General features: G+C 42.7%; 1 protein-coding gene across 2 annotated transcripts in view; it reads right to left on the minus strand.

Moving 5' to 3' along the window:
- Nucleotides 1-24,622, minus strand: part of DCC (DCC netrin 1 receptor) — a 1,021,998-nt gene that overhangs the window by 660,806 nt on the left and 336,570 nt on the right. For both annotated transcript variants that reach the window (XM_019495847.2, XM_059725279.1), the window contains exon 2: nucleotides 14,217-14,537. In XM_019495847.2, the coding sequence (XP_019351392.1) occupies nucleotides 14,217-14,537 (321 nt within the window). The remainder of the gene's footprint in view (nucleotides 1-14,216; nucleotides 14,538-24,622) is intronic.

The following is a 24,622-nucleotide window of genomic DNA, read 5'->3' on the forward strand; positions in this document are numbered from 1 at the left end:
ATGGGGGGGGGGACAAACCCCAGCTGGGGTCTGGGACCAGGGATGGGGGTTAAACACCCCTTTCCCCACTCAAATGTACTGCTGGCTGTGACTTTGGACTACAAATCCCAAAGGCACCTGAAGGCAGGAAGAGGAAGTGATAAGCAACCCAGCAGAGTCCTGCTGCTGTAATTTTGGACTGCAACTCCCAGAGACCTTGGAGGCAGCAGGAAGAGGAAGAAAACACAAAGTCCATACTACCTATGTGCCAGAGAGCTGTGCTGTAGCACCCCCAAGCTTCTGGCTTCAGCCCTTGTAGACAAGTGGCTGCATTTTCTGAATCAAAGGTAAATGTCTTTTCACTTCTGTTTCAATTTAATCTCTTCAGTTTAGACTAAGCTTCAAAGACTGAATCAATTCAGCCTCGGGCTTTTTGACTGTCTGTATTTAGCCTGTGTGTTTATGATTTCTGTGAGTTCTGATTATTTAGTCTGGAAAAGAGAAGACTGAGCAGGGATTTAATAGCAACTTTCAACTACTGGAAGGATGGTTACAAAGAAGATGGACCTGGACTGTCTTCAGTGGTGGTGGTGTATGACAGAAGAAAGAGCAATGGTCTCAAGTTGTAGCATAGGGAGGTTTAGGTTATATATAAGGAAAAACTCTCACTAGGAGGGTACTAAAACACTGGAACAGGCATGGGTAAGTATTGCCTCTTGAGTCGGGGGGGGGCACGTGCCCCCCTGACACAAGTCAATGACTGGGGGGGGAGGGTCCTGGCGGCCAATTGCAATTGCACTGAACAAGGTGGGTGGGGTCCCCTGCAGCTGATCTCACTCACCAAGAGTCCCGCAGCCAATTCCAGAAGCAGTGCAGCCACTTCTGCTGGTGTCCCTGCTATCCAGCCAGCACTCGCAGGGGGGCACTGGTGCTCCTGCCTGCCCCTGCCCCTGCCCCTGCCTGCTGGCTGAATAGGGAGTGCGGGCTGACAGGGGGTGCACCTGTGCTCTCAGAGGGTGCATGTACCCTGTATGCGTCGCCACTGGGAACAGGTTACCCAGAGAGGTTGTGGAATCTCCAACATTGGAGGTTTTTAAGATCTGGCTAGATAAAGCCTTGGCTGGGATGATCTAGTTGGGGCTGGTCCTGCTCTGAGCAGGGGGTTCGACTAGATTACCTCCTAAGGTCCTTTCCAACCCTAATTTTCTATTATCCTAGTAGTTCAATTAAATACTATTGGTTATCTAGTGAGGTACAAAGAACTCCCATGTACACACACTATAAGGTCACTTAGTAAATAAGGGGAAAAAAAAATATGCAAAATCATCTAGTTCTTCTAGCTACCAAAATGAACCAGTTCCTGACTAATTCTAAGTGCTTTTACCCACACCGGTACTCATTATGCTTCCCAGGTACAAGTGTATCTTTCAATTATTCACAAACTCAATATACAATAGAATCACATGAACTCTCGGGCTTTTATAGCATATTGTATTTGAATTTAAAAAATCATCTTTGGACTGTAAAAAGAATACGAGAGAAACACTACTGATAGGGAGTTCATAAAAGTCCAGTCACACTACTGAATTTACCCTGAGGTGGTCATATCTTTTATCAGACTTTTCCAGCAGTGTTGTTTATTTTACCAAATTGCTATGATTTAGATATTTATTATTTTAGCATTTATTGTGAAAATCAATTTTTACAGCGCCGGAGAAAATGGGGGAGGAGGGTGGAGAAAAAAAATGGTTTAAGTTCTTTAACAAAAAGTTATTTTAAATGTTACTACCTATTTTAAATGTCCTACCTTTAATATGGTTTATGAATTCATATAGTGTAGTCCAAGAACATACCGTGATGCTGGTTCAAATAAAAACAGATTAAGTCATAATTTTCTCTGATTTTACTTGTTGTACAAATAAAATTAAAAGCTGACAGCTTTAAGAGACAGTCGTATGTTAAAGGTTGCTTGCCTCCCCTATAACAAACAGCTATCACAGAATCAGGGAATTAGAAAAGACCAGCACTTTCTATAGCATACTTCCCACTACTCGCCCCAGTCTAGTGCTTCCTAATATTAAGCCGATATGTACTTTATTTCATCCCATTACCCCTTAGTAATGATACCCCCTTGTGTCCCTCTGAATAATTCATTTTCATCCTGAGTTTATTAATGCCTTCAAAGTACTTGCAGACAGTAATGCCCCCTGTTCTCCTTAGTAATCACTTAGCCATGCTGTGCTGCACGTAAATAGTTCTTTTAAAATTCTCTGTGGATTTAAAATCATTCTAAAATAATTTAGGAAAATAGTCTCTCTGCTGGGTTAAAGAACTGAACTGGGATATGGCTTTCTCTCTCCAATCATCCACAAGATATTAACTACAGGATCAGCAGCAATCCCATTCATATTATTTTAAATATAGCAGTCATTACAGAAATGGCACTGTGGCAAGCCATAGGAGGTCAAGGAAGGTTTGGACTGCTCTGTAAGATGACTTAAGGAAGATTTGGACAGGTCTGTAAAATCACTTACCTCGACTCTTAGGGAACCAAGGTAATTTTGGGTACTCAGATTGGTAGAACAGACCCAGTTTTGATTTTCATTGATACCAGTGTAACTCAGTCCTTGGATTTCAGTGAAGTTCCTCTTGATTTCTATTGATATGAGAACAAAATTAAGCTTGCTAAACATGGCAGGAAGAGAACCAGGAATCTAGCTCCCATGGACAGTTATGAGAGAGAACACCTATGAACCGATCTTCTGGAACTTCAGCTGGAGTGAACGCTGGTTTCAGATTCAAAGCAATCTGAGGGACGTATCATCTTTGCCACAAGTCACCGCTCAAAAAATAAGTATGCGGTCATAAAATGAAAATTCTTGTACTTCTGCTGACCCCTTGCTGAGCAGCAGCATATATCAAAACCATACAGAATGACTTCCTTGTTAAAGGAGAAATAAGTCAGGAAGGGCTTTGGTATATTCCTAGTTCAACTTACTTGACTTACACATATACCCCCATCCCACAACAAATGGCTCACACAAAATTCAGGCAACCTTCTGAAAAGGATTTTAGCCAAATATGGATGCCTATTCTTACTTAGCTGTTTTGCCTCAAGAGTTAACTTATGTTAGAAAAAATAAGCATACAGCATACTGTTTTGCATTTAGGGCCACTCACAGCACAGTCTGTATCCCACAACCAAAATGCTTGCTTCCATATTTAGAAACAAAAAAAACCCCCAAAGCACTTGAAAGGCCATGGCTGCTGACAAACATTTAGTTAAAGGCATGATAGGATCCAATCCGTGATCCCAACAATCACATCTCCTGTCATGTCATATATACATGGCTTCAGGTGCAATTGTGGGATTGGGGATCAAATCCCAATCGTATTCTATTGCTGGTGCGAGGGAAATCCAGGATTGTGATCCTAGGCTCCCCCTGGACAAGCAAACAGCCAGGTGGGTGCCTGTTGCTCCCAAAGCTGGGAATGCCAGTCAGCTAACTGGCACTGGCCACATGTTAAATTTAGCGCATGATGGGAACCAGCCACAAAGTTGTTATGCACATTCTGTATAATATTCTGTGTCTTGTTCCCTGCTATATCACACCGTTATTTGAATACACTTATGGATGGGTTACCTCTTAACTAGTTAATCACATCTTAAGTATTAACAGCTGCCAGGGGCCTAGGAATAACAGAGCCATCTGGTAACACTTGCTGCAACAACCCTTCAAAATACTTTCTCCACCATTGTCTTTAATGGGACACAGATCAAAGTTGTGTTTCTCTGTTAACTTGAACAGGGGAAATCTTTCTGTTTGCTTATATTCAGTTCCTGCACAGGAAAAGAGATTTCCCATATTTTTGTCATATTATTATACCATATTTGACCTTAGATTTATCATGCAAGAAGGTGGGTTATTTGTTCTTCAGCAATTATGATCCCTTTGACATAATTAATTCTAGGTGGAACTTACTTCTTCCCCCTCCTACGTTCTCTCTTACGTATTTAGACTATAATTTCTTTGAGAAATGGACCATCTCTCAGGTGCACCTACAGAACCCAACAAATTAAGACCCCAATTTTCAGTGGGGACATAAGCATAAAGCAAAAATTATATGAAAAAAATCTGCAAAATATCAGTATACTGCATGTAAACACAATATAGCTGTTAAGGACTTTATAGCTAGTTCTAATTAAAATATAGATGCTAGGAAAAGATTCAAGAGAGATCTTTACTGCTATTCTGAAAACTAGTGTTTTAAGCATAAAGAGACTCATTTGTGCTGCTCATGTTTTTATTCAAAAGATGAACGATACAATTTACATCTTGAATGTGTACTGTGTTTTCAGCTTCTTGTTCAGTCCAAGATGTCCAATGAAATATAATTAATTGAGGTGGATTTTATCAATGATAAATAATAATATCAAATACGTTTTGAGTCAGACTAACTAAGTAGTAGATAGAGCTGTCCCTTGGGGGTGCAAATCAGGGTGACCACTCCGGGCCCCGCAGGCAGTGCCGTACCCACTGAGGGCGCCACCACTCCACACAGCCACTGTGTGACGCCGGCTCTTCACTCTGGCCACTCACCACCCCTTTACCCGCTCTGGCCGCTTGCCATGTTCACGCAGTGCATCACAACAATTGACTTCCATCAACCACCCCCTCTGGGTCTGACCATGGAGCCAATTCCCCAGCCAGTGGATTGTGGTGAAGCTGAGGCTGCAGTTGGCCAGTTTTGCTAAGAAGTGATCATCAGATACCAAAATGAAAGCTTTTTTTAAAGACAAGATATATGACATCAATCTCTTCTCCCTTGTCCAGGTGATAGGTTACCTGGTCGTAAAAGGAAATGAGTTCGGCCAAGGAAAACCTACCCGCGACAAACCCATGCTGGCTACCCCTCAAGATGTTGCCATCGGCCAGTCTGTTAAGAATGGTCTCTTTGATAATCTTTTCTAGGACCTTCCCAAGGATAGAGGTCAGGCTGATGGGCCTGTAGTTTGCCTGCACTTTCCTCCCTTTCTTGAAGATAGGCACCACATTGGCCTTCTTCCAATCCTCGGGCACTTAACCAGAGCACCAGGAGTTCTCGAAGATCCATGCCAGGGGCTGGGCTATGATGCTTGCCAGCTCCTTGAGTACCCTGGGGTGTAAACCGTCAGGGCCGACTGACCTGAAGTTATCCAACCTCTTGACGTATTCCTTCACAAGGTTAGCATTGATGGAGGGTAAGGAATCTCCATCACCCAGGACTTCCCGTCCCGTAATAGCCAGGGGCGTCCCTTGGAACTGGTGAAAAACCAATGCAAAGTACCCATTTAGCAAGTTGGCTTTTTCCTGGGCATCAGCTGTCAGTTGTGCCATCTGGTTTAGCAAGGGTCCATTGTTGCCCTTGCTTTTCCTCTGGCTCCCCACATATCTAAAAAAGGACTTTTTATTGTTCTTGATACTTGTAGCTAGTTGGAGTTCAGTCGCAGCCTTGACTTTCCTGGTTTGCTCCCAGCAGGTCTGGACCAGTGCAGAATATTTCTCCTTAGAGGTGGATCCAGTCCTCTATCGTTTGTAGGTCTTTCTTTTTAGATGCAGGAGGTCCACTAATTCCCTGCAGAGACAAGGGGGTTGCTGTGCCCTTTTGCTGCCTTTCTTCTGAGATGGGATAGACTTTGCTTGTGCAGGATACCTCCCTTGATGAGCAAACACTCATCCTGAACTCCCCTCCCCTTTGGATCATGGTCCCTTAGGGCCTCACTGACAAGCTTCCTGAGCTTGTCAAAGTCAGCTTTCCTGAAGTCAAGGACTTCTGTATTGCTGACTGACTTGCCAGCTTTATGGCGGATAGTTAAGGTAATCAGCTCGTGGTCACTGTCACCCAGCTTCCCTTCAATCATTACATCACTGATTAGGTTGTCTCCCATTGCCATTACCACGTCAAGCAGCGCTTTACCTCTCATTGGCCCATAGATTTCTTCAGTCAGATAGAGCTCATCCACGCATGTGAGAAAGCTTTGAGACCATTTCAAATTTGGCCAAGCACTCTTCCCACGAGTTGTCTGGGTAGTTGAAGTCTCCCATGACAACCACGCACCGGGAGTGTGCGGCCTCAGCCAATTCCCTGGCGAACATCTTGGTCAAGCTCTTGATCCTGGTTAGGAGATCTATAGTAGACTCCCACCATTGTGTCCCCTGTGCCATGCTCCCCATGGATTTTAACCCAGAGGGTCTCCAGTCATCCACCCTGGGTGCCAATGTCTGCTTGCAGGTTCGTGTAGCTTTCCTTGACATCGTTTGAGATAAACCTGGTTGAATGTAGTATCAGACTTAACTGACTTGGTTCAAACCAGTTTATGCAATGTCTGTCCCAGACCCTTTGCTGGTTTAAGATAAACCAGACACCCCCAGCATCCCAGCATGCTTTCTGGGCTGGACTTGGCTCTCTGCTCCACAGCAGGGCTGGCCCTTCCCCTCTGCTTCCTGGCTGGAGCTCCAGAGACTACAGACTGCTTCCCCGCTCCCCTCACTACTCCCTGCTAAGCAAGAATCACCCCCTTCTCTCTGCCTTGCTGAGCAGGTGTCTATGTATTAGCTAGCAGACCACATGCTGGCTACGGTCCCTGCTGAATCAACAGGCAGAATCAGTACTTCGTAATGTCCCTCTGTTTTCTTCAGTGGGTGATAAACACTGAGTTAGGGGGTGATAAACAATTATCAATTTCCTGTTGAGCTAATCATATTGTCCTGCTGGGGCCTCGCCAGGCTCCCCACAGCTCAGCACTGTCAAAGGCAAGGGAGGGCTGCTTAAGCACCCCCTGGCTCCTAGCCTGAGCTACTGAAGACGTGTGCCTGCATTTCTGGGATGTCTGTGCAGTTACAAAACTGATTTAGCCTAGCCAGGTTGGACTAACCTGAAAAGATTGAAACAATTCAGGATCAGGCTTTTTGATTGTCTGTCCCTAGCCTTTGACTGTCTGTATTTAATATAAAGGTTTATGAACTAGGGGTGTGCGAAAAAGGCCATATTCAATTTGGATTCAGATTTGGCCTGAATCAGGGGGCAGTGATTTGATTCATTGATTCAGATCACTGTCCCAATTCGATTTGGCCAAATCTGAATATGCAGATTCGATGCTGAATTGGAGAATTAGTGCTTCGGCCATAGACACAGCTTTAAATGTTTTTTCTACATGCCTCAAGGTACCAGGCATGGCTCGTGAATGCTGTGATGGTGGGGTCGATGGAATGTCACACAGGAGCATGGGGAGAAGGAGGAATGCATGCCCGGTGGTGGACCTGGAAGTGGACTAGAAGTACTTCCAGTCTACTTCTGGATGCACTGTAGATCACATGGGGGTCCACCCCCCCTGCATCCCCCCAGCTCAGTGATCAGCCACAGGGGGACCCCAGGTGCCCCCCCAGACCCAAGAGGCACCAGTCGTCAAACTGGGGGGTGGGGGAAGGGTCCTCTGCATGCTCCACAGCAGACCCAGAAATGGACAGCTTTACAAGCACTCATGGTGCTCTGGCGATGTGCTGGAGGATTGGAAAAGGACCGGTGTGGTTCCCATTTTCAAAAAAGGGAGGAAGGAGGACCCAGGAAACTATAGATCCATTAGTCTTACCCTGGTCCTAGGGAAGCTTTTTGAGAAAATTATCCTGGCTCGTGTCCACGAGGGGCCAGCAAGGGACACTATGCTTAGGGGCAACCAACAAGGGTTCATTAGAGACAGGTCCTGTCAGACCAACCTGGTGGCCTTCTATGACCAAGTCACAAAATCCCTGGATGCAGGTGTCACAGCACATATAGTCTTTCTGGACTTTAGGAAGGCCTTCAACATGGTCTCTTACTCCATTCTCAGTAAAAAAAACTAGGAGACTGTGGTGTTGATAGCTACACAGTCAGATGGGTCACTAACTGGCTGGAGGGCTGCACCCAGAGAGTGGTGGTGGATGGGTCTTATTCAGCGTGGAGGGATGTGGGCAGTGGGGTTCCGCAGGGCTCAGTCCTCAGACCCGCACTGTTCAACATCTTCATCGTCGACTTGGACAAAGGGGTAAAAAACACCCTGTTCAAATTTGCCAATGACACTAAGATGTGGGGAAAAGTAGGCATGCTAGAAGGGAGGAATAGGCTGCAATCAGACCTAGACAGGTTACAGGAGTGGGCAGATAAGAACAGGATGCATTTCAACACTGACAAGTGCAGGGTACTGCACCTGGGGAGAAAGAAGCAGCAACAGACCTACAGGCTGGGGAACTCCCTTCTTGTCAGTGCAGAGGCAGAGAAGGATCTTGGAGTCATTGTTGAGGTCAATATGAACATGGGCCGACAGTGTGGGGATGCAGTCAGGAAGGCCAACCGGACCTTGTCATGCATCCACAGATGCAACTCAAGCAGGTCCAAGGAGATGATCCTCCCCCTTTATGCGGCACTGGTGAGGCTGAAGTTGGAGTACTGCATCCAGTTCTGGGCGCTGTACTTCAGGGGGATGTGGACAGCATAGAGAGGGTCCAGAGGAGGACCACCCACATGATCAGGGAACAGCAGGGCAGGCTCTAAGAGGAGAGGCTAAGGGACCTGAACCTGTTCAGCCTCCACAAGAGAAGGCTGAGGGGGGATCTAGTGGACATTTACAAACTAATCAGAGGGGACCAGCAGGCATTGGGAGAGTCCCTGTTCCCCTAAGCACTACCAGGAGTGACAAGAAATAATGGTCACAAGCTGGCAGAGGGTAGATTCAGACTAGATATCAGGAGGCGCTACTTCACTTTCAGGGTGGCTGGGATCTGGAACCAGCTTCCAAGAGAAGTGGTGCTGGCTTCTACCCTGGGGGTCTTTAAAAGGAGGCTGGATGAACACCTGGCCGGGGTCATTTGACCCCAGTACTCTTTCCTGCCATGGCAGGGGGTCAGACTTGATGATCTGCTCAGGTCCCTTCTGATCCTACCAACTATGAAACTATGGACTGAAAGTGCTTCTGGTCCATTTCCGGGTCCACTGCCAAGCATGTTGGAGACCCCCACACACTCCTGTAGGACACTCCATTCACCCCACCATTGCAGTGTTCACGAGCCACCTGGTACCTTGAAGTACGTAGAAAAAAAATTTAAAGCTGTGTCCATGTCCAAATCATCAAATCTCTCTGAATCGATTCAGAGGGTTCCAATTTGGTTCAGAGGGATTAAAGGGTCTCCTGATTCGGTTCAGATTTGCATCTTTGATTCACTGAATTGGGCTGAATCTCCGCTGAATCGAATCAGTGACCGAAGCTTTGCACAGCCCTGCTATGAACCACTTGTAATTTATGGGTTCAAATGAGATTTAGGTCATCTTTAGACCCCATCCACATTGGGGATAAGATTCTGGTCTTTGTTTAAGATACCTATATAGTACTTAGATACTTTTAGACATCTAAGTCACTAAGCACAATCCTATGCCATCCATTTAGCACCTATAAAGCCACTAAGGTGTCTAAATTCATTATATGCCTCCATTTTGGCTTAGAAATATCCCTCCATCCCAACTAGGCTTGAACTACTTGATATGCTCAGAAGTGAATTAAAATGGACATCTGAACACTTTTCTCCTACCTGTCCTACCCTGAGATGAGATGTGCATTTTTGGGGGGTGAGAGGCTGCAAAGGCTTCAATGTCTAGTAGGCAGAATAGTCTGGGCCTGGGTTTTTCCTCACTTAAATTGTTGAACAGGTTAAAAACTTCAGCTCTGTCAAAACGGTTTACATTGGGCAGTGTCTTGTTCCACAGGTGATTCCATTAGTTGCAACTGGGACTGAATCAACAGAAATATAGTAAGATACAATCCACTTTGAGCAAGGTGAGAAAAATTGGTCACCTTTTCACCAATTGTGGCTTTTTTCACAATTTCCCATGATCAACAACTTCACCCATTCTTGCTATGACAGGCAATTAGCCTTAAGAGGCATGGAGCCCAAGTCCATGCAATCCAATATAAACTAACCCTTTGGCCCAGCTTTTTGTCACCTCCTAAAAAGACCAATGTTTTGGGTTATGATAAAGCCTTTGAAGCATTGATCCAGGAATGGTATATGAAAAGAAGCCAAAGTGCTCAATGTAATGTCTATATCTGAAAACCTACCAATTACTAGAAATACCAATAATCAGTAGCCTGTTAAATTGGGACTTTTAATAAGGAGTTAGACTAGGAGGCAGTTCTTAGTTTCTCTTCGCTGCTCTCATTTCCACTTGAGCCAAGAACACGTTTACAATTGGTGAGCATCAAGGCCTTAAGAGCCCTTGAGAAGTTCCTGGAAATTATGATTTGTGGCACATGGCAGGTTCCATGCATAAAATTTCTTGACTGATTAAAGACAGTTTTCATTTGCTACATTTCTTTTATCAAAAAGCACTTTAAGCAGTGAAAATAGAAGGGGGAAGGGCTTTAAAAGGGCAATATAGTTTCAACACCCTTGAGCAGTTTGTTCTAAGCAAAGTTGACTGTTACCTTTTAGTGGTGACTGCTTTATTGACTGTTAATGCTTTAAAAATGAAGTGAAAATCAGGTACATACATCTTTCTTGCTATAAAGACTATGTCCTCATGTGTACCAGTGGTTTGGCAGTCTTAACCACTGAAGACATAACATTGATGTATGCTATGTTGCCAAACAGCCTAGTAAGCATTTAAAATGCTGCGAACAGCCCTATTGCTTCTAAATGATATGACCGAAGCTTAGATTGTAACTCACCACTTAATCCATTCCAAACCCTGAATGGAATATGGATGTTCAGGACACATATTTTAATATCTTACAAGTTTGTTTTTTCCAATTTGCCATATAAACAGGAAAATATGCAGAGTAGGAACATACAGCATTGGCAACATGAAAATCTATCATGCTTATGTCAGGAGATTCCAGTGTAGCATGCTATCATGATTTCTTTGCTGATAGAAGCATAAGGTTGTCTATGGGCATTCTGCTTAGCAATGATAACTAAGCTATCATGGTAACAGTTTCAAACCTCAACTAATACAATGCAAGCAAAGCTCTGCCCAGTCCTATTAATACATCCGTGAGAAAACAGCTTCATCTGAACACTGAAAGCTTGTTTTTTTGGCCAAGCAATGGTTAGCACTGCATACCATAGTTTGAGACCTTTGTTTCTCCCCTTGCCCTTTACCCCCATCCTTTCATGTCCTCCATCTGCCAGTGCCTTAGGGCAGTGATGTTCTGCCAAAATATTACCAAGGACTCCTTCAGGTTTCTTTTCTGTTCACTCAGGAATGCATAAGCTCTTCTGTGGATGAAATAGACTCTCTGTCTAAAGAACCTAACAGTTTTCAATTCTATGGGCTACGTACAAATTGCTAAACTGGGTGCCTAGGTCACAAAAAAGCAACTAAAATATCTCTGCACCTGCAGCCATATAACTCATTAGATACCTAAATTAATTCAAAACGTACTTTCTGGAACGTAAAGATGCCCCCAGTTCCTAAAATTGGGCTTCTCAGGACAAACAGGAACACCCCAGCCTGATCAGCCAAGCACCTGCCTCCTGACGAAGCTCAGTTGCTATCTGCAAGGTAGAGAAGCACCTAACTCCATTTTTTAAAGACCCGGTCCATTAGGTATGCTTAGAATAGAACTACTGCATTCCAACAGTATTCAGTATCTTAGAAATCAAGATCCTCCACCAAGATGTTGTCAGAGGTTGGAAGAGAATGCAAGTTTCCCTAATTTTGGAGCTGAAGAGAGGTGGACTCCAGGCTCCATCCTAGCATTAATCCTTTAGACACTAGGATGGTACTTGGGTAGGCAGAACTGATAGAGAGAGAGAGAGTTCTTGGATCCTCACTTGGGAGAAACAGTCCAACCCTGCTTCCTTTCCTCCCCTTCTCCTCTGCCATCATGTTGTAGGTTGTGAGAGAGGATGTGCATATAGGAAGAATAGGTGGTGCATAATTCAGGTTCTCAGGAGGTTCTGGGAAGGCAGTTCCTCTGTCAGCAGCTATTACAGAAACAGCTGGCAAATCAACAGCAATACAGGCGGCTATGTGAGATGTACCAAATTATCCTGTTTCACAAAAGGCTGAAAAAACCTGAATCAACAAAAGATGCCTTTTCTGCACAAGTCTTCCAATGAAAGAGATTTCCAATGGGCACATCTGCATGAGATGCTTAATGCCCATTAGACTAATTCTAGTGCGCATTAGTGCGGCTGGCAAAAACCATGCTAATGTGCAGTAGATTAGTTCAAAGGGCATTAAGTATCACACAAAAATTATTCATCTGTGCTAATTCACAGTAGATTTAGTCCAACAGGCATTAAGTACCACCTAAAAAGTGTTCATCTGTGCTAATGTGCAGTAGCACCGATTATAGTGCATTAAGTTTAGTACCTGCTATTAAAGGTACTAAACTTAATGCACCGTAATTACAGCGCATTCATGAACATGTAAGTGTGCCCAATCACTGTTACCACTATTATCCTGAGGATTCTTCAGGATGCCCTGTACACTTAACAGATTCATTTATATAGAAAAAATGTATGCACACTAGTGGACATATATGTCTTTGTTTGTGTGTATGCATGCATACAGGGAAAACGAACCTTTATCCCAACCTCCCCAGTCTCCTGTTGGAAAAGTGGATCTCATTTAACTTGATACCTTCAAGCCTAACAATTATGTTGTATTTTTGATGGCTTCTTCTATGACAGTACAGGCTATAAGAGGATGCTCATTTGCGCTCCAAGTCTCATCAGTCCTGGTTTTAGCCAATTATAAAATTACTTTTAGCTGACTCTTTCATTAGTACATAGGACTGGAAAGGGTCTCCTGTGCCACTGAGTCCAGTTCCTTGTCTTTTCAGGCAACCATTTATCTAAAGAGTCTTAAAAATCATCCATTCCATGCCCTCTCGTTGACACAACCAAAAAACATACGACCATGAAACCAAGAACATCCTACAACATGCAACAGACAAAGACTCAGGGAGACAAAGGCACTACCACAACAATGGCAGAAAATCTATTAGCTTAATATATGCTTGGATGATCCTAAGAAAAGAACTGTGCTTCGTGATACTGAGGAAAACAACACTCCTATTAGTTGTTGCCAGTCTGACCTAGATGAAACATTTTTTTTCTGATCCCAATTCTGGTGATCAGTATTGTCCTCAGCAAAAGACAAAGACAAAGCAAAAGACAAAGACTGCCCAATCAAGGTCTTTTCCTCCAAGGAGACTGAGTTTGTCTCATTGGTGATCTGACTACTCCCAACCTACAGAGAAGAAAGGAGCTTGTGTCTACAGTACAATAAAGAACTGTAATCCATGTCAAGTCTTGGCAATGCTAGGCAGGTGGAGCATTACAAAGTAATAGCTAAAGCTCCAAATACTTTAAAAAATTCTGTTGTCCTGTGAAATATTTTAACAATGGCTTACAATGATCCCAAAGAAACATACGCTGAAATGTAGACTATTCAATTTGCCACTGGATTCTGGAAGTACTTCATACTTCTTTGCTTTGTTCATTCAAAGATCTCAAAGCACTTAGAATGATAAAATGATTAAGGCCTCACACAACACCTGACAGAGTGGAGAACAGTTATTTTCACTTTACGGATAGAGAGACTGTGGCAGGGAGAAGCAAAAGGCAAAATTATCAGCCACATTTAAACGTATAGGCCTCAATGGATTTCAAAGGGGCATTCAAGAAGTAGAGTGATAAGTGAACCCAGGTTTCCTAATCCCTATGCTGTATAAACTTCCCTTGTCTGTATTTCAAGAAAGAGCTATAGAAATTAAGGCTGTCAATTGCAGTAAGTTACATAATGAATTCTTGTCAATGACAAAAATCCTAAACTGAAAATTCTGTACATTTTATACCCTGCAGAAGTTCAGTATTCTACTTTTTTTCTGATTCTGAATTAATGAGAAAAGTTGTTAATTTTTAACTTCAAAGGTTTCCTCTTGGTCTGAAGACAATAAATATGCAGCAATTCTCTCACAACAAAGATTTGATTAGACATATTTAAGAAAGAATAGTAACTTGTCAGAAATAAATTACTGTTGCAGAATGCCATATCTAACTTAAATGTCCTTATGCAAAGGGTGGAAAAAACCCCACACAACACTATGCTTCCACGAAAACCCTTTTCTCTACATTTCTATACTTGTTTTTTATTAAAAGTTGCTGTTAAAAAAACAACGGTTCCAGCATTTCACTGGACAGAAGATTTCTCCCTACCTGCTACTGTGACTTTAGCTGTCCGACTGATGATAGCCCCAGTGCCTTCTAAAGATGCCTCACACTGGTAGACACCCTCATCTGGCTTGTGGTGTCTGGAATGGACTATGTTTTGTATCAAGAGGGAACCATTGGCCAACTGCTGTCTCCTTTCATCCACTGCCAAGTTTAAGAACACAGCATCTTTCTTCCACTTGATGACTGGAATTCCTTGATCTGACTCCGCTGTGCAGTTCAGCAGCACATTACTTCCACGCATGGTGACAGCATCTGAAGGCTCAGTCAGGAACCGTAATGATGTAAAACCCTTAACCTGTGAACCTGAAACAAAAACAACATGGGAAAATGTGGTTATTCATTCACAAGCAGGAAAACATATACAGGCAGTCCTCGACTTGCAACGTTTTGAGTTGCAACGTTTCACACTTATACCATTTATAAATTGACACCCTGTTTCAACTTTCTAACATCAGTTTTGACTTTACAACTCTTGATCTGACGCCACACCATGCCAGTGAAGAAGTGAGCTGCTTCGCCCATCTCTCTGAACCACATCTGTCCAAACTTCTTTGAACGCTTTCTTTAAGAAAGCGGACAAGACTCCAGAAAAACCTCCAGTCAAGACTCCTGAGAAGACTCCAGCCAAGAACCCTTCAAAAAGTTGAGTAAAGTCACCTCAAAAAAGTTCTTCCAAATCAACATGATTGCTATTTACAATATAAATACATTAATGTTGCTATATTACTCATCTATAATTGATGGAGTACAAAATTCTGGGTTATTTTTGGCGAAAATAGGGTATCAGGTCTTGGTTCAGGAGCCAATCCCCCATTTATAACATTGTTTCCTATGGGAAAATTGGTTCTGAGTTACAACATTTTGACTTAAGATGTAGTTTTCAGGAACCGATTGTGTCGCAAGTCTGAGGGGTGCCTGTACCACGTCTGATGCACAAACTCACAGAGGAGCAGTAACACAAAACCCCAGAAGGCACCCTATGTTGGCCTGGAATACATTTGGAGAATTAATTAAATTTAAAATAGTGTCCCTTTGCATACCTTTTAAATAAAAATAATGCCAGATATTTTAGCCCCATACATTCAAATCCAATATTTATAAACAGCTTTGCATCTAAACACACACACATACAGATACGTACGTGCCCATGCACATAACATAAAGCGATGTAACTAAGCTAAACATCTCCAACCCTGCCAAACATAGGGACAAGCATCTAATTTACTCTAGTAATAGACAGGAGCTACACCAAGTCAATCACCACTCAAAACCCATTTTGAGGTAGAAAATGGCTTGTTGGATTTGTTCTAGCCCTCTTCACTAAAATAAATCTCTCTATAGGAAGTCTACCAATAGTAAATGGGATAGCCACTGTTTCTTCATTAAAGAGGAGACATCTGGAGTCATTCAGACAAATCCAGTCTGAGGCTCATACCTCTATATATGATGAGGCTTTTCCATCCTAACTGCAGTAACACACAAATAGCTGTCCCCTTGCCCTCAAACAGGGAGAGCAAGGAAAGAGTTCATTACAGAAAAGTTTCTCAGGGCCCAGTTCAGCAGGTACCATAGCATCTCCTGGAGGCCAGCAACACCAGTTGCATGCTATTTGCTATTCTAACAATATAGCTAAATGTTTGATTTTTCAGCTGGACTGAATAAATGTTAAAATTGATACCAGGCTTGTGTGAAGAGGCAAGTATTTGCTTTGGATTTGGCCAATTTGGAGGACAGTAATTTGATAGGGAGATTCGAATCTTTCCCGATTCAATTCGGCTGAATCAGATCTGAAAGATTTAGCACCACTTCAGAGATTCGGCCATAGATTAAACAGGCAGCTGACACAGCTGCCTCCAGCTAGTAAATCTGTTGTGGTTGGAGGAGGGGGAAGGAAAGGGGCATGGGGATGGGAGGGATTGGGGCTGGGACAAGCTGCCCAGCTGGGGTGGGGGGGTGCATTGCTCAGGGATGGGGGTGGGGGGGTGTGGGAATCAGGCATGGAAGTGCTTGGAGTGGTGGCTCTGCCCTGCTGCCACTTGCCCATCTGGCATGGCAAGGGGTGCAATGCAGGTGTGGCTTGCTCCAGGTGGAAGGGGGCAACCAGCAGCAGGGGATAGCCCCCACTCCCAGTGCTGCTATGCCCACATCCTGTGCCCACCCATGCTGGTTGGCAAGCGATGGTAGGGCAGAGTCCCCACTCCAGTGCTGACGTGGGCATGGCAGCACTGGGAGTGGGGGCTTTGCCCTGCTGCTGCTTACCCCCTTCTGCCTGGGGCAAGCTGCACCTGCATCGTGTCCCCCTCCTGCCCCATCTGGGCAAGCAGGAGCAGGGCAGAGCCTCCGCTCCCAGTGCTGCTACGCCCACATCAGCACTGAGAGTGGAGACTCTGTGCTGCCACCACTTGCCAGCTGACACAGAAGTGCTGCTGCCCCTTGCCAGCTAGCACGGGAGAGTGGGCACTTTTGCCACTTGCCAGGTGGTGCGGAAGGGGGTGGGGGTGGGGGGGGCGCTGCTACTGCTTGACCGTACTTATGGCAGGGTAATTAAGTACAATGAAACACATGTAGACAATGACAGGGGCGGACTGGGGCACAAGGGTGTTAAAGTGTGGGAGTTGCTTGCTGCATGGCTCTGTACTTTAGCTCTCTTGTGCCCCAGTCAGCCCCTTTGCTCTCTGACACCACCTCTCAGAACCCAAGGCTGAATCCCCCTTCCTTTCCCCCAAGTGCGTTGCTAGCCTGGGGCTGCACCACCCCACACATATAGACAATGCACCCAGGAGCAGGTGACTCCAGCTTGAACTGCTCCCGAATTTATTGTGTCCCATTCATTTCATGTGCAGGTATTGTGTCCCACTGGGTATGAATTAAATAACCAACATTTTCCATGAAAATAACAACTTCCCTCAAACTTTCTTCTACAAAAATCGATATGTAAGTGTGCAAGAACATTAGATTTAAAATAATTATGTGCTTTAATAGAATGACTAATTATGTTTTAATTTTACTTCATAAACCAAAAGTTACAAATTTATTTGACAATGTGTGAGCAGCAATATGGCATTTTCTTAACATAATTGAATTTAATACTGAAGTATTAAATTGAATCCATGGTATAATCATTTTCCAAGTAACCAGACACTTGCAGGTGGCTTTAAAATGGTTTGATTCAAAGAAAATGAGCTTTTAAAAATACATAGAAAGGAAAAAGCATAGTTGGCTGATAAAGGCTGGGCAGACTGTAAATCTTAGTCTACTTATCACTGGAATTACAAAATCTACAATATATTATTATATCAGCTGCGTTAATTCTTTACTGTTTATTTGAATCAATTTTAAAGAAAGAAAGAAATGTGATTATGAAAAAGGTAGTCAGGGCCTTATTTTACTTGTATCAACTTAACTCCATTAGTTTTGTGCAATCTACAGGTGATTTACACTGGTGTAAGTAACATCAGAATTAATTCCTAACTACATAATACCAGAGAACACCATTGCATACACATTCAAATGATCTGGGAGAATTCTCCCAGGTTTGTTTTCCTGGTAAAAAATTTACCTGGAGGTGCCTGATCAGACATTTGAGGGCTGAACCCCTGAAAAGCAGAGAGTTAACAGTGCTCATGCTGCAGTCAAGACCCCCCTATGCACACATCTCACTGTGTTCTGCAAACTTCCTCAGTTTGCCTGGAGACAGATGGCAGCAGTGCACACCAGCCTTGATTGACTGACCCAGGGTCTTCCTGCAGCAGAGTATGGGGATTGTGGAGGGAACGTGTTCTGCTCCCTGCTTAGCTAACATAGTAAAGTCCAGTGAGTGAGACAGTGTCTCCCAGGAGGTGGAAGGGGAGAAGCAAGCACTCTAGGAAGCTGAAAGACTGCCCTGTGGCTAATCTCAACAGAAAATATGTCCAGGAGTGATTTAACCTTGGCTGTGTCTATCTTACCTTTTCTCCTGGAGAGGCCATTTTTGGTGTGGGGGAAAAAAAAATCCTGAATGTCTGTACACCCCTGGTTTCTCCTGGGAGAGAAGTGATTCTCCCAGGAGAAACTGAATGTTTGTGGCTCATGAAACATCATCCACAATTTGTAGTTCCATTTACAATATAGGCAAGCATTATCATTTAAAAAGATTGTATTTTTTTTTCTTCTAGTGGCCGCTTGTGTTCTGTTTTTAAAGCACAGCTTCTCGTTGGACATTTTATTTATGCCACCCAAAAAAACATAATGCATTTTAACACAGCTGTTTATGACAGTGTGTTAATGATTTTATTTAGCTATTATCACAAGTAAGTAATCCACTTATCCAGAAGCAGTGGGGTTATGACAGTTTTCAGTGCAGCAAATATATACATTACAGGAGTTAAACAAAGATTAACTTTCTTTTCATGCAATTACCCTTTCAGTTCAGTCACAATTTCAGCTATGTATATACTTTGCAATAGCCATAGTTAGTTTGAATTGCCTTAGTACATGGCACCTAACAGCCTAAATAAGCTGTAAAGCTTTTAGAATATAAAGAAAATTCAAGCCTTCCCTAAAATATTGCTTATGAGGACTGAAATGTTGGCAACAAGGAGAGGAAATGACCATGTGCTTTCAGAGAAGATTATCTGGAAATCCACGGAATAATGAGGGAATAAGAGCCAGAGTTTTAAAGGGATCTAGGTGCTCAAAGATGCAGACAGATAAGTATTGAAAGGCTCGGAGCCCAGGCACTTTTAGAAATCTTAGTGGTGCCTGTATGCATTGCTAAGCAGCTAAATACTTTTTTTTAAAAATCTATTCCAAAGGAAGTAGCTCAAGGTAAGTCCCAATCAAAATATATCTAAATTCCAGCCAATCTTTGAGATCATTCCTGATGTCATATTATATTATACTTTAACCAAGGGCACATATGAAATATTTTCTCGGTGACCAGCACCTGTATTATGCACTACTTAATGTTTTTGAGCAGCCATCAGCCATAACTTATTTGTGGCAGACTGTGGTAACCACTAGAGAAATATTCTTTTACAGTTGAATTCATCATCTGCAAGAAGGGCACAGTGATGGAGATATTACTATTTTTTCCTAGTGCACTTCCAGTTACTGCAGAAAGACCAAACTTTAAAGGGAGAAGAAATAAACTCATTAAATAGTTTGAAATTTACAAAACCGAGTTTAACTTTCCATTGAATTTTCTTCCGTTTTTTTACCTGTTGTTGAAATCTAAATACCAAGTTACAAATCACAATCATTTCCCTGCATCTCTTCTCTCAGAACTAGGGGTCCTGGTGACCTTTCTCCAAGTTAGCAGCAAAGAACATATCCCTCAAGATACTTCAGGGAAAGCAATACAAAATGACCTATTTCTCTAAAAGCTGAACATCTATCCATAATGCCAAGTGCAGGGATTCGTATTGCAGTCAATAATTGGCATCAGTCACAGTGGAGAAAGACCCAATTTGAAGTCAAACCTTTATATGACACAGACCCCATCTACATGTTACACTTAAGGCATGATTAGGTACGCCTTAGGTAGTCACCCAGCCACACATTCAATCAATTAATGGCATGACAAAAAGAGGAATAAGATACAAAGGTATTCCACTAAATATGTGAAATAACTCTGCAACTGCTTTCTATCATTCCATTAATTAAATATACCACCAGGGGCCTCTGTGGCTGGGAGCCCCATCAGCTAACTGGAGCTCCAAGACTTGCACTAGACACTTATCTTTTCACCTACTTATACTTCAAATCATAGACAATGCATAAGTGTTGACAGTGGGAGGGCACAACTATTGCTGCTGTCATTGTCCATGCTGCTGTTAGACCCTGGGTCTGGCCAGGCTACAGTCCCGTGCCCCGCCGTCAGTGCAGAAATTGTGCCCCCACTGCTGCCAGGCCCTGGCTCCAGCTGGGCTGCAGCTTCACACACCACTGTCAGCACAGAAACTGGGGGGGAAGGGTATATGCCCCCATGTCCCCCCCCACCCTCCGTCCCCCCGCCCAGCATTGCCTATGCCCGAAATGTTCAACCAGTTCGTCATATGTGGAAACTTGATGCTATAAAACTTCGCTAGTATTTGTCCTAGTCCTTGAGCAGATTCTACCCAGATGTGCTTTACAGTAAATCTCCCAGGTAATCAAAAGCTAGTTAAAGCAATGCAATTTAAACAGCACTTAAATATGGTAGAATTCACAAGTACCATTAACCTCCTCACCTCAAGCATTTAACCAAAAAATAAAATCTATTATCATAAGATATGGACAGTGGTCTTATATTTTAATGAAACAGACTTCTACTTTCCAACTGTTTCTAAACCTGAAAAATAACACCTTTTTCAATAGTTCTAATGGAAAGGAAAGGAGCAGGAGTCAATAAAGGAGTTGTTCAGGAAAGATGGAAGATAAAGAGCTCTTTTCATACAGACTGGAATACAAGCATGAGTTGTCATCTCTTTCAAGGATAACATTCATGGTGAAAGCAACTCAACATCTTTATCTGGCCTCTTTGATAACTTTCTTACTTTTTGATCTGTAAAGATTTTTCCTCTGTAATCCCTCAGAGTTCCAGAAAGACTGGCATAAGAAAAGTCATATTAATAATGCTAAGCAGATCTGCATGAAATATCTGCATTCACTCGCAAATCCACTCAAACTCAGCCTGGGGTATGATGTTCAAAAGTGTGGTTGGAAAGCCCTTGCTTAAATATTAGGTGAACATAGGCTGAAGCTGCTTGCAGAGGGACATAACTACTTCCATGAGACTATCTTCCTGAGCAATTGGTAACCAGTGTGGAGAATATTTGCACAATTTCTTTGAGATGGTGCATATCTCTCATTACAATTTGCTTCTCTTGTGACTTTTCCATAGCAAACACTTGGGTTGCTTCTCCCCCAAAGATGTGTATGGTCAGGGCTCTTACAGGGATTGCTCTTATAATTGTTTTACCTCCTATAGCAAGTGCATTCCACCTATTTCCTGCACACACATACCTGCTCTCTGAGTTCTGACACCTACAGGCTTAAAAGAAACTCAGACTTAAATGGGATTAAAAGTTTTACTAACCTGAGACTGTTGAAACTGACCAGTGTAAAACATTTCATCACTTCCTTTCTTTTCTGATTGGAACATTTGCAGAAAGATTATGAATACTGATTTGTGGAGTCTACGGTTTAAATACAAATTTGAACAGTACTGTAACGATTATATAGCTCCTGCACAGAGCAGCCTATATCAGCTATTTTGAGCACATCTGTGTCATCAAAAATCCTACGGCATTGCTTGGGATATCTTAAGCTCTGAGGTCAAAGAGAGAATGCCCCAGGCAACAGCCCAAGAGTCCCCTAGCCAAATAAAGTAGAAGCAACCACTTGAGGCTAAAGACCTTATCCTCGATCCCTTGCTGCTTCAGCAACCAGCCACTATCTCATATGATGACCTGCTATGTGAAAGGGACTTTTCGACCTGACAGGTAATGTAAGAGGGACTTCAAAGTTATCATTTCCCAGACTACATGTGGAATTAACATTTAAAAGATAAACTTTGATGTGCTTCTTAATCACACCCCATCTCTGAATCCTCCCACTTCCCGTTCTGGCTTTGTGAAATGTAATCTACCAGAGTTTCTTTTTCTTTCTTTTTTTTTTTCTTGAAACGTTCTGCATCAGTTGCTTCTATTATGGAGAAAAAAGAGATTTCACAGTTGCAAGCACATTTGACCAGGCCACCCCTGGAGCTTTTTTCTTTTTCTAACACACATTAAGAAATAAAAGTTTTGCACAAAGAGTATTTGAAGTCTGTGAATGCAGAAATACGCCCCCCTCCCCCCCAACCTGCCCCGAAGTCTATTTGAAATGTAGTCACCTAGTACTGTAGCTGAACTAGGTCTATTAAAATAAAGAGTATTTATGGAAGTCCTGAGTATACATTTTCTCACAGGATATTTTTTATTTCCTCCATGGATCCTGCACAAAATTAGCTTAGTAGCCTCACTAGGTAAACACTTACCTGCAGTTCCAGGTAACAGAAACAATACAGGAAAAGTTGGCACTTTTTTTTTTTATTTGCTTAAAACAAACTGAAGTGGATTTTTAGATAAATTGAGATCACTTGTTTTAAAACTGTATAACATATAGACTGCCGGTTGTTGAAAACTTTAAATTCTAGGCATAAAAACCTGGGCTTGTGTGTGTAGATACATAGGAAGGCAAGGTTGCTATCTCAAAGGACTTGCAACCTGACTGAAAAAAAGAAAAAGTGGATACGTGGAAAAACGGTTTAGTCGTTACATTGAAAAACACTTCACTTTTATCATGACGCTCTAATTCACTGCATTTTAAAACAGTGCTATTACAGTGTTTTGGGCTGTTACCATAGTAATTTTTATAAGAGAAATACTGTCACTAGCTGCAAAAAATCTCTCTACTTATTGAGTATACAAAGCTGGCATGTGTCTGGTTTTCATTTGAAATCTCTAGTTCTGATGTTTATAATACAGCTTTTCATTTCATTCTCTCTGTCAGTCAAGGTGGAGGTCAGAATCTGGTTACATACCACTTCAGCATCCCAAAAATCACAGCACAAAGCTCAGCTCAAATTCAAGGTGTGGATCTTTATCTTTATCTTCAAAAGATAAGATAGGCCCAGGAACTCAAAGCTAAGTACAGACAGTCAAAAAGTCCAAGGCCAAATTAATTCAATCTTCACATGATAATTTAAGATGCATAGACTGAACTAATAAGCAAGTGAACAGACATTCACTTTTGATTCCAGAAATGCAGCCATGTGCCTGCAGTGGCCCAGGCCAGAAGCTGGGGAGGGGCACTAGAGCACAGCTCCCTGCTCTGCTGGAGCAGACAGCTTGGGCCAATGCTAGCCCACCCACCCAATTTTCTAGGGTAGGGACAGAAGTTACATATAAACCAGTATAAGTGATCAGAAACCAGTTTAAAACTGTAACAGAACTGAAGGTCAGTGCATATAAACAGGTTTAAGAATGGCTGAGCCTGGTTTAAGATAAACCGGGACGGCTGTAATATCAGACGTAACTTATCAGGTTAAAACAGGCAATGGAACTTTGGTCCCAGATCCTAAAGCTCCTAGATGAGAGTCATAAAGAATAGCTTCTTTTTGGATATAATAGACTTTCTTCCCCAAGGGTAGAAAGCTCCGAGTCCTGTGGAGATGCATGCTCAGGGGTTCAGCAGGCAACCCTGGAAAGAACTGCTGCAGGACTCGGGGACTATTACAAACCTAGCCCCACTCGATACTCCGTGTGCATGAAGCCATCTCCATCTGTGCCTCCTTAACATAAATACGTAGTAGCACATCTATTATATGAGATAAAACCTACCAAACCAGAACATTCAAATACATACTGATTTTCTCTCTCGGAAAGAATGAGAGAAATAATAAACTTCATATAACAGATGTTAGTCACATCACATGAGGCATTATGGGAGTTTCTCAGCATGCTAGCGAGGCTGGTACAAGAACCTGAATAGAATAGAGAACATTTTTTTCTTTCCAATGGAGTTAATGGTCTCCTCAGCCCAGCAGGTGTCTTTGGGATAAGTTAGCCAGCTGCTCTTGCAAAAGGCTCAGAGATACCAACCTGGCCAGCTTGTTTGAGACTATTTGATTTGATATTATTGATTAAATCAAGCGTAGACTGTTTCTATTGATATGCATTAGGGCCTGCTTAACAGATCAATACTACAAGTCTGATTCTTGTGATGTGACTAATTTTTAGCCAATCGATCTAGTTAACAGAATCCAAGATCTGTTTGCCTGGCACAACTTACATTATACCAGGCCATCCAGGAGAGCAACACATGACAAAGTCCACTTAAAATGGAAATTCATAAGTACAAATTCATGAATCAGAACTGAAGTTCAACCATGTCTAGGATGAAATATGACTACTAAAGTAACCACAACAATATGACACCTTAAGACTTGTAGTTCCCCCTAAAACTACAGGGGAAATTTAAATCAGCACAGGTTTGGGACATGGCCATCACATCTGCATCCACCCTCCTACTTGGACAAAAAATGCGAGTGGTTGAGATGACCACTAATCAGGTTGCTGTGATACATCTCCTCCCAAGCTATATCTCCAACAGCATGTGAAGGGCCATTGGGTCTTTCCAGACTCAAAAGAGAAGGTGCCTTCTATTGAATCATCGTTTCATTCTCTGGGTTTTCTCTAGACTTCTCCCGTCTTGGCACTGCCCCACCCTGACCCTGTTTATATGCTGCCTAGAGAGAAGGGAAGACATAAAATTCAATCAGAAAAAGCAACCCAAAAGGTGGTATCACTTCTAAAAGTACCAGAAGCTGAACAACTCCCAGCTTTAATACAAAGAGGCTATCTAGTTTTTTCCATTAAAAGATA

The sequence above is a fragment of the Alligator mississippiensis genome, chromosome 3, assembly GCF_030867095.1.
Source record: "Alligator mississippiensis isolate rAllMis1 chromosome 3, rAllMis1, whole genome shotgun sequence".
NCBI lineage: Eukaryota > Metazoa > Chordata > Crocodylia > Alligatoridae > Alligator > Alligator mississippiensis.